Below are 9,589 nucleotides of genomic sequence, written 5' to 3'. Positions count from 1 at the left end.
ACAGTATCTCATAGTCATAATTGATTTCCTAGGGGGCATAGGTATTTGTAGAAACATCACAGGGACACCCCCCATGACCCTTGCTGAAAGAGAAAACATGGAATAAATGAAAAGCCAGTGTAGAAAGAGAAACCTGAAGTCTTGGCCTAGGGACAAAAACCTGGCACTCATGAGTAAACCAGGTCTCTATGGACTGTGTGGAATCTATAAGTCAGGGAGCTTCTCACTCACTCCACTCCACTGCAGCAGGGCTCTTCAGGATTGGGTGCTCCACCTGGCAGGTGTAAACCTCTCCACTCTGAGGAACTGTTTCCAACATCACCAGGGTCTGGAAGGTCCAGTCTCCATTCTGCAGCAGGCCTGTGGACAAAACTCCAGCCTCCTCCTCATGGCCATTCCAGAACCATCTGATTTCAATGTGGCCTGGGTAGAACCCACTCATTGAGCAGACCAGGAGGTTGTGGTCCTGCAGGGTGCTATGCACCAGTTTGAAGTGTTGCAGGCTGGTGTAGAGGGTCCTTGCCTTCACAGGCCAAGGAACTGGCTTGTGAAGCAGCTGAATGATTGGCCAAGGCCAGTGTATTTAGTCGGATTTATTAGAGAGAAAAGAAAGGCTACAGTGAGAGTGTGCAGTGGAGCCCAGAAGCCAGTAGCTCGCTGCTCAGGTGAAAGCTGGGGCTTTTATGGATGTTTTAGTTCTGGATTAGGTGATTTTTTTTATCATTGGCTGTGGATTTGTGGGCTTTTCTAGGTGAACTGGTTTGGTTTGCACATTTATTGGGGGAGGGGAACAATTTGAGAGCATTTTGCTCATCAGCCTTGTCACAGATCTATCAGGCCTGTATCTCCTCTTCAGAGTATAGGAGTGCAGGTTTATAACCCTTTCTCAGGATGCAGGAATGCAGGCCTTCAACTTCTCAGGATGCAAGAAGGATATGGCTCTCCATGGGGGGATGGGATGCTCATTCATCTGCCTTAGGTCTCCAGACCCAACAAGGGGGAGGGTCTTTGTGAAGCACATGGTCACCCAGGTGCAACTAGGGGAGAAAAAGACAAAGAAATTAAGTCAGGAAGGCAGAGTAATCCTGCTTGGTCAGCTGCCTCACTGTCTCTGTACAAGCCCAGGCTCAATTCCTTACCAGCTTCAGTCAAAGTGTCCCTAGGAATTCAAGAAATTAAAAAATTCTTTTTCAGCTCCAGCTCTCTACTGGAAATTCCATGCTGGCAGTAAAAATGGCCTAGCCAAACCTCTGAAGCAAGGAGAAAAATTATGTTCCAAAATCACTGGTTAACTGGGGCCCAGAAATATACTTACATATGTATATTTCCTGAGTTCTATTTCAGCTTTCCTAGCACTGGTCTGTGCTAGGCAAGATAGACTGAGAATTTCTTTCTCCCCAGTTTTGGCCAACACTGTAAATATATTCATTTTTCATTTATACACACATACATTATGACATTTTGTCTTAAAATGCTGAACATTTGGACCCAGAGCCAAACCCTACCATTGGTTGGAGGAGTTTTGGGGCTTAAGGCCTAAATTCTTGGGTTTCAAAAGGTCAGAACTGACCGGTTGCTCCAACATGTCCCAATATGCACAATAGAGCAACAAGATGTCAGAGAAAAGAAATTTAATTGACAGGGCATGGGCAGAATGATGGAAGAGGAAGGGTATGCATTTCAACAAATCTTTCTCTTGCAGACATTTGTTTGGGGTTTAAATAGGAGAGGAAGACTTCAGGGCAGGGAAAGAAGTAGGCATAAATATTAAGCAGTCCCAGCCACAGGTGTGTTTTTGTGTTCTAGGAGGCTAAAAGACCTGGTCATTGTCTCAGGATTGGTCAGGTGGGGCCTTGTTAGTAAGTGTCATTGCTTCCTGGCAGGTGGTCTGTCCTGTAGAGGCTCTGCTATTCCTTTCTTTGGGGGGTAGTTTTGGTTGTAAACATGTTATCTCATAAGTCCTGTTCTTCTGGAATACAACCTGATTATAGAAGAAAGATGCAAATAAAGAAGACAGGTGCAAAACAGAGGCAAGGATACTAATCTTTTATGCTACTTTAGTTAATTCCTGGACTCTAGGAGGGAGATAGTGCTTTTCAGCAAAAGCAGCTTTTGAGTAACTGTTAGACTCACAGCTGGCCATGGGGCATAACAGGAGCCAACATCATGAGCTCTATATTTAATTCCTACAGCAAGGACCCATTAGGTTTGATGAACATTGAGGAAAGTTTTCTTTTTTTAATTAGCAATATTTTATTAGTATATAATAATTGTAGGAAGGGGTTTCATTGTGCTATTTCCAAACATGCATATAATGTACTTGATCATATTCATCCTTCTATAACTTCTTATCCCTCCCTTTCCTTTTCTCACAATTTTTAATGATTTTCATTATCCTATTTTTATGCTTGCATAGAATATATTTTAATTGCTTTTTAATAGCTTGAAATGATTATCCATTACAAAATTGTTGAAAAATCTTTCTGAAGCACATAGAGCATTAATCAGAGATTTGATTTCTGGAGCTACATTCCCTAGGTTCAAATCCAGGGTCTGTTTCTTTCTGGTAGACCCTGGGAGAGAGATTTTGTATTTCTTTGTCCCTTATGTTCTCACCTATACAGAGGATAATTATATACACTTATGTCTTAGGGTTATGTGAGAACACATACATGTATAATATGTAACTACTGTTATAGCCAGAAGTTAGCATATTTATTTATTATTCTCATTTCTTCTGAGAGAAGTCAAAGTAGTATGGATAAACTGGAAACAACCAGGGAATGGAATGGAAGGGAGTGTAGAACCCTGGGAATGCCACCACCACACACTCACACTCTCAGATGCCACAAGGGCACTACTCTGGAACATAGGACAGACAGAGCTGGTTCTTTAGGCTGAGAGCTGAGCCCCAGAAGAAGCAGGAGTGCTGAGGGAAGGAAAGCCTCAAGGGAAGTCATGCCTTAAAAAGGACTTAACTTTACACCCACTGAGAATCCTTTTTGACAATACATCCATGTCTATAACTAGAATTATTATCCTATCTCAACTGTCTCTCTTTCTTCGTTGACATTAGAGGTCAAACCACATCAGGGACTCATTAAGTTGGGTACTTTGTGCCTGTGACATTCCCTCATATCAAGCTCAATAAATGCATTTTTTAAGAAGGAGAAGTCTCAGGAAAACATTTTCACAATATCACAGAAATGATAGATTTAAAGATGGATGGTAAGTAATTATTAAAATCTGGAAGCTTATTTCCTTAAGTAAAATAATTACATCCTTAATATGGAAAGTAAAGAACAAAAGTAAAATATGAATCACAAACTGAATAAAATGCTGATTCAAATATCAACAAAGTGTCAAGAATCTTACAGTACAGAGAACATATAAAATCACTTAGAAAAACAATAGAATCCCAGAGACAAGCGATAATAGATAATCATTCTTTGAGTGATGAAACTTTAGGACAATAAATGTGAAATTCTTTGATAAACTTAGAAATCAAGGAAATAAAAAGCAAACACTGAAAAATATGTTTTTAGAGTATGTTGGCCTTCTAGATTACCAGGTTCCATGTTTGAGTGAGGCAGGAGAAATAAGTGCCTGAAGTTCAGAGGTAAGCACTGTGTTAGTGAAGCACTTGATTAAAAAGCAGCATGTTCTCTCTCATGTGTGGATTATAGACCTAAAACAAATGAAACAATATTATGGGACATGGGTCAGGGGAGGTTGAGCATGGGAAAGAGAAGGAAACTAAAAACTTGAATGTGGTTGATGTGCCCTCTGTACAGGAATGAATATAGAAATCTTAAACTGACTGGGACCACCATGGGAGGGGACTAGGGAGAAGTGAAGAGGACTAGAAGAGATGAACCAATGAGGGGTGTAATACATGTATGCATGGAAACAACACAAGGAAACTCCCTGTGTAGCTATGTTTATCTCAAACTAGCAAAAACTTCATGTTTTTCTTTTTATCTTTTGCTTTTTCTTTTCTACAAAATTCGAGAACAGGAGGGTGGAACAGGATCTGCCCTGGGGTGGGAGGGGGCAGGTGGGTGGGGAAGGGGTAGGAGGATGAATATGGTACAAATAATGTGTACACATGTATGTAAATGCAAAAATGATACCTGTTGAAACTGTTCCAGGAATCAGGAGAAGAGGGGTGAAGGATAACTGTGGAGGGGGTGAAGTCAAGTATGATATATCTGATACATTGTAAGAACTTTTGTAAATGTCACAATGTATTCCCACTCAGCACAACAATAAAGGAAAACACACACACACACACACACACACACACACACACACGCACTATTTTTTTTTCTTTCCTTTAAACTACACAAGTGCTCCATAAACTGCAACATATAGTAAGAAAGACAGGAAAGAAGGGGAGAGAGAGAGAGACAGAGAAAGAGAGAGAGAGAGAGAGAGAGAGAAGGAGGGAGGGAGGCAGGGAGGGAGGAAGGAAAGAAAGAAAGAAAGAGAAAGAAAGAAACTCCCTCTGACTTTGCATGCTTGTTCAAATAGCACATTCTGGTAAATAAGCAAGGATATGTTAAATAAGACACATCTCAGAAAAAGAAACATTTGGTAAAATGACTTCTTTGATCACACAAGTGTTTGCAAAACAGACAAAATCATCTGCAGAAAAGATGCCTGGCTTAAAAGGATCATCTGATGAAATCTGTCCTTTGTTTAAACAGATGTTCAAGGAAAACAGACATGTATATCACAATGACCCAAATTTCTTAAACTTGGGCTTTATCTCAAGGCATACATGTTTGGGCTTGATATCTCAGGCACACATGATAATGTCAAAACAGCAAAACAGCAAGAATTTTTGGATGTGTTAAAACACAGGGGAGCACTTATCCTAAGGCAAATTTAAACCCGGAAGATTCTCAAGCTTTTATCAGCTGTATCAATTAAGAAGACTTGGTTCCTATGAATCCCCAATTTATCAGTTCCAAATCCATAAGATACAATTAAAGGAGGGGTGACACAGCAAGAATTTTACAATACAGCTGGTCCAAAAGAGAAAGCACGCACAGAGATGAGGAGAGTTATGATAGGTAATAGACAGATATGAGAAGTGGCCACAGATGAAGAAAATCATTGTAATTAAACTTCCCAATTCTGAGGGTGACTAATGTAGGTTGAAATCAAAGTAGCCCATGAAGGCCAGGGAAGATCACAGGATGCTTTTAAGTTGCCACCCACCTAAAGCTCTATCCTTTCTTTACAGAAGAACAAGCCAGACCCTAAACATCAGGTAGGCTTGGAGCTGAGAATTTCACACAGATAGACCAAGGGCTGATAATTTCACATAGGTAATCTCTTTAATTTAATAAGACAAAGACCCAGGACCATAGCCTGCATCCAAAGGATCAGATGGACCTAGGACAAGGAATTCCTCAGTAAATATTCCAGCCCCAAAAGCTCATACTGTTATTCTCACTCTAGAGATGGCTCTGCTTTCAGTCTATTGAAACTGTACTCCTCTCCTAATAATTTTTGGTATAATTTTCACAATATTTTTATGTATTTTCTGAATTCTTCTCTCACTGATGCAAGGACAGAGGTAGATACCAGTGGTAAACATTTCGATAACACCTATTAGACCTCGAGACTGACTTGAACCTTATAAAATTTGCCTTATACAAAGGACTTGGCTTGCTTCTCATGTTTCCACATCTCCAGTCTATCAGGAAGTGCTTTGTTTTCCTACTTTTCTGCTCTGCTAATAAAACGGGTATACTCTTCTCATCTAATTAGATTCATATTTAAATTACTTTCTGTAATGATGTCACAGATTTGTTTGGCATGGGTACCATGAATACAGAACCCCATGGCACAAGCTTGGCACCCCAGGTTGAGATTGTGCTCTCTGGGAACCTCTGGGCTCTGGTGTCATAAGCATCCAGCTATCTGCAGATGGAAATATTTGGGGGAAAACTGCATTTGTATTGACCATGTGTAGACTTTTTTCTTGTTGTTTACCAATACAGTATTTCCATTATGTACTTAGCATTTACATTTTATTAGGTGTTATCCTAAATGAGCCTCTTAATATTACAAGTTTAAAGAACTCTTAAAATTGTTTTTGGTGTGCTTTGTTTTGTTTTTCAGTTTAAGCTTCCTATAGGAAATCTTATGCTGGGAGCAGAAACTGTCAACCCTAGCCCTAGAACCAAGAAGCTTTCAACAAAGGTCACAACACCAGAATCACAACAAGCATCTATGCTGGACCCAAGGCCCACAGTTTGGGGAAATCCACATATGTGTATTTATTACCTGAGTATTATTCTAGCCCTCCTCTAAATTGTGACACCTCTGTGAGTTCATGGAAGGACACATTGCTTTTATTCCTGGCCTGGCCAAGCTGAGAGTGAATAAATTCTTTTCTCTCTTAGTCCTGGAGTGAGTAGGTGGCAGAATCTCATCAGTTAGGACCCCAAATTGAGGCTTTTGACATAGGTTTGGAAATATGAATCACCAACAGATGATTTAAAGATTTAGGCTAAATGCAAATACAAGGCCATTTATATAAAGGATTTGAACATCCACTGGGGTCCAGGAGCAAATTCCCTTCCTCTACACCAAGGGGCTACTCTATTTGGCAGTTTTGAAAAAAAATAAAAAGATCCAGCAAAGGGAATGTGGGTTAATTTGTGTTACAATTATACAAAGAAATAATCCTGGTGCTGGTGGCTCAAGCCTGTAATCCTAACTACTCAGGAGGCAGAGATCAGGAAGATCACTACAGGAGGCCCCAGGCAAGTAGTTAACTAGACCCTCTCTTGAAAAAATCCAGAGAGGGATCCAAGATGGCAACTAGAGGGAGGAAGCAGACAGTGTGAGCTGTGTGGATCAAAAATCTTCCTGAGAAACCAGAGCCACACTTGGCAGAAGAAAAAGAAAAAAAACCCAGAAATAAGCAAGACTCTGACACCCCTAGCCTCCAACCAGTACAAAGCTTCTCCATGCTATGTTGCATTGAGAAAACAGAAAGGCTCCTGTGCTGCCAAATGCCAGCTCCAAACCTGCTTGGGAGATGCAGACCAACAGGTGAGCAAATAAGCAGCATGCAGCATTCCTACAACCACCCCTGGGATAGACTGATTCCTGCCCTGCAATAACAACAACAAAAAAAAAAACTGAATAATAAACAAGGAAGTAAAAAGGCATGCAGCAGAAAGAGTGGGGTCCTTCAACTGCACCAGACTGGGGGGAGGGGCAGCTCCCTGCATGAACTTTCAAATAACAGAGCCCTGCAAGAGTTCCCAGTTGACAGCAGGTGGCAGATGAGCTGCTGCCTGAAATAGGACAGATAGCAGTTCACAAAGTTCATCTCCTAAACCAACCACTTGGCAAGATGACGACAGGACTACTGCTTAAATACCAGCACCAGGACTGGATGCTGAAGGAGCAACCAGAACTACTAAGACTGGAATTCCATTTTTCTTGCACCTGGAATTTTTTTTCTCTCTTTCTCTAAGTGCTTGTCTTGATTACTATCTGTTAGTCCACCATCTCTCCCTGGAGATTTCTTTGGTTCAATAATTATTTTTATTTTATTTTAATTTTTTTCGTTTTTCCTTTTCCCTCTTTTCTCTTTCTCATTGTTTGATAGTCCACCATCCCCCCTGTTGATATCTTTGGTTCTTTTTTTTTTTTGCTTGTCTTTTCTTTCTTTTTCTTTTCACTTTTTCCTTCTTTGTTTCATTAGTTTTAATATTGGAAGTTAGCTAATACTAAATTACACACAGAACAGGGAAAGAAACAGCAGCAGGTGGAATGATGGGAAGACACAAAAGGGACAGAAACCATTCTCCCGCAAAAAATAAGTTAGTACAGAATTCAGACGGAAATGAAGAAAACAGATACCCAGTTCCAGACCCCAAAAAAACAAAGATAGACTATCCCAAGGAATCCAATGAAGCCCACAAGAACATTCTGAAAGAAGAAATCCTACAAGAAATCACTGAGAATTTCATGGAGATGTTACTAGACAATGTCAACCAAAACATACAGGAGCACTCAAGAAATTCCAAGACAAAAACAAAAAAAGAATATAAGAAAACACAAAAACAAATAAGTGAACTCATAGGAGCCCTAAATAAATACCAAAGTGAAACAGAGACCACCATAAATAGAGAGCTAAATGAATTAAGGGCAAAAATTGACATATCAAATCAGAAGTGACCAATGATACAGAAAACCTCAGAAAAAAAATGAAACAGAAGTACAAAACACAATGGAAGGCCACTCCAGCAGACTAGAACAAGCAGAAGACAGAATCTCAGAAAAAGAAGATGAAATGCAAATTAAAGGAAAAACTGAAGAGCTATTAAACAACTCAAAACCTGTGGAAGGAATATGCAAGAACTCACCAACGCAATCAAAAGACCAAACCTGAGAATCATGGGTATTGAAAAAGGAGAAGAGATGCAAGCAAAAGGAATTTATAATATATTCAACAAAATAATAAAAGAAAATTTCACGTATCTAGAGAAAACTATGCCCATTCAGGTACAGGAAGCCTTCAGGACACCAAACAGACTTGACCAAAATAGAACTATTCCATGACATATTATCATTAAAACAACAAGCAGAGAGAATAGAGAAGGAATATTGAAGGTTGTAAGAGAGAAAAAACAAATAACATACAAAGGTAAACCCATCAAAATCACAGCAGACTTCTCAACGGAAACTTTAAAAACAAGAAAAGCATGGAGTGCCATACTCCAGGCACTGAATGAAAATAACTTCAACCCTAGAATACTCTACCCAGCAAAACTATCATTCAAAATAGATGGAGCAATAAAAGTCTTCCATGATAAGCAGGAACTAAGACAATATATGACCAAGCCACCACTACAAAAGATTCTGCAAGGAATTCTGCACACAGAAAATGAAAGCATACAAAACCATGAAAGAACAGGCAGTACCAAACCACAGGAGAAGAAAAGGCAAGAAAGTAGAGAGTAACATTCATTTAACTGCACACAATCAAATCCTTAAACAAGAAAGACAACTAAATGACAGGAATCACCACATACCTATCAATACTAACACTGAATGTTGATGGACTTAACTCCCCCATCAAAAGACACCTTTTGGCAAACTGGATTAAAAGAGAAGATCCAACAATCTGTTGCTTACAGGAGACCCACCTCATTGGCAGAAACAAGCACTGTCTTAGGGTGAAAGGCTGGAAGAAGATTTACCAAGCCGATGGACCCCAAAAACAGGCAGGAGTAGCAATACTTATCTTGGACAAAGTAGACTTCAAACCTACATTGATCAAAAGAGTTAAAGAAGGACATTCCATACTAATAAAAGGGGAAATACACCAAAAGAAATAACAATTATCAACCTATATACATCCAACATCAATGCACCCAATTTCATCAAACATACTCTAAAGGACCTAAAAGCATATATAAACTCTAACACAGTGGTAGTGGGAGACTTTAATACCCCCTTTTCACCAAAAGATAGGTCATCCAAGCAAAAAAATCAATAAAGAAATTCTAAATCACACCACAGATCAAATGGATCTAGCTGATGTCTACAGAAT

General features: G+C 39.6%; 1 protein-coding gene across 1 annotated transcript in view; it reads right to left on the bottom strand.

Moving 5' to 3' along the window:
• Nucleotides 1–223: 223 nt before the first annotated feature.
• The window catches only part of LOC109674703 (HLA class II histocompatibility antigen, DRB1 beta chain-like), a 63,573-nt gene continuing 54,207 nt past the window's right edge, over nucleotides 224–9,589 (bottom strand). The window contains exon 4 of the mRNA XM_074084802.1: nucleotides 224–466. Within this exon, the coding sequence (XP_073940903.1) occupies nucleotides 224–466 (243 nt within the window). The remainder of the gene's footprint in view (nucleotides 467–9,589) is intronic.

Source organism: Castor canadensis, chromosome 8 (genome assembly GCF_047511655.1).
Source record: "Castor canadensis chromosome 8, mCasCan1.hap1v2, whole genome shotgun sequence".
NCBI classification, from domain to species: domain Eukaryota; kingdom Metazoa; phylum Chordata; class Mammalia; order Rodentia; family Castoridae; genus Castor; species Castor canadensis.
The sequence above is the reverse complement of the archived record's forward strand: the minus strand, read 5'-3'. Positions and strand labels throughout refer to the sequence as shown.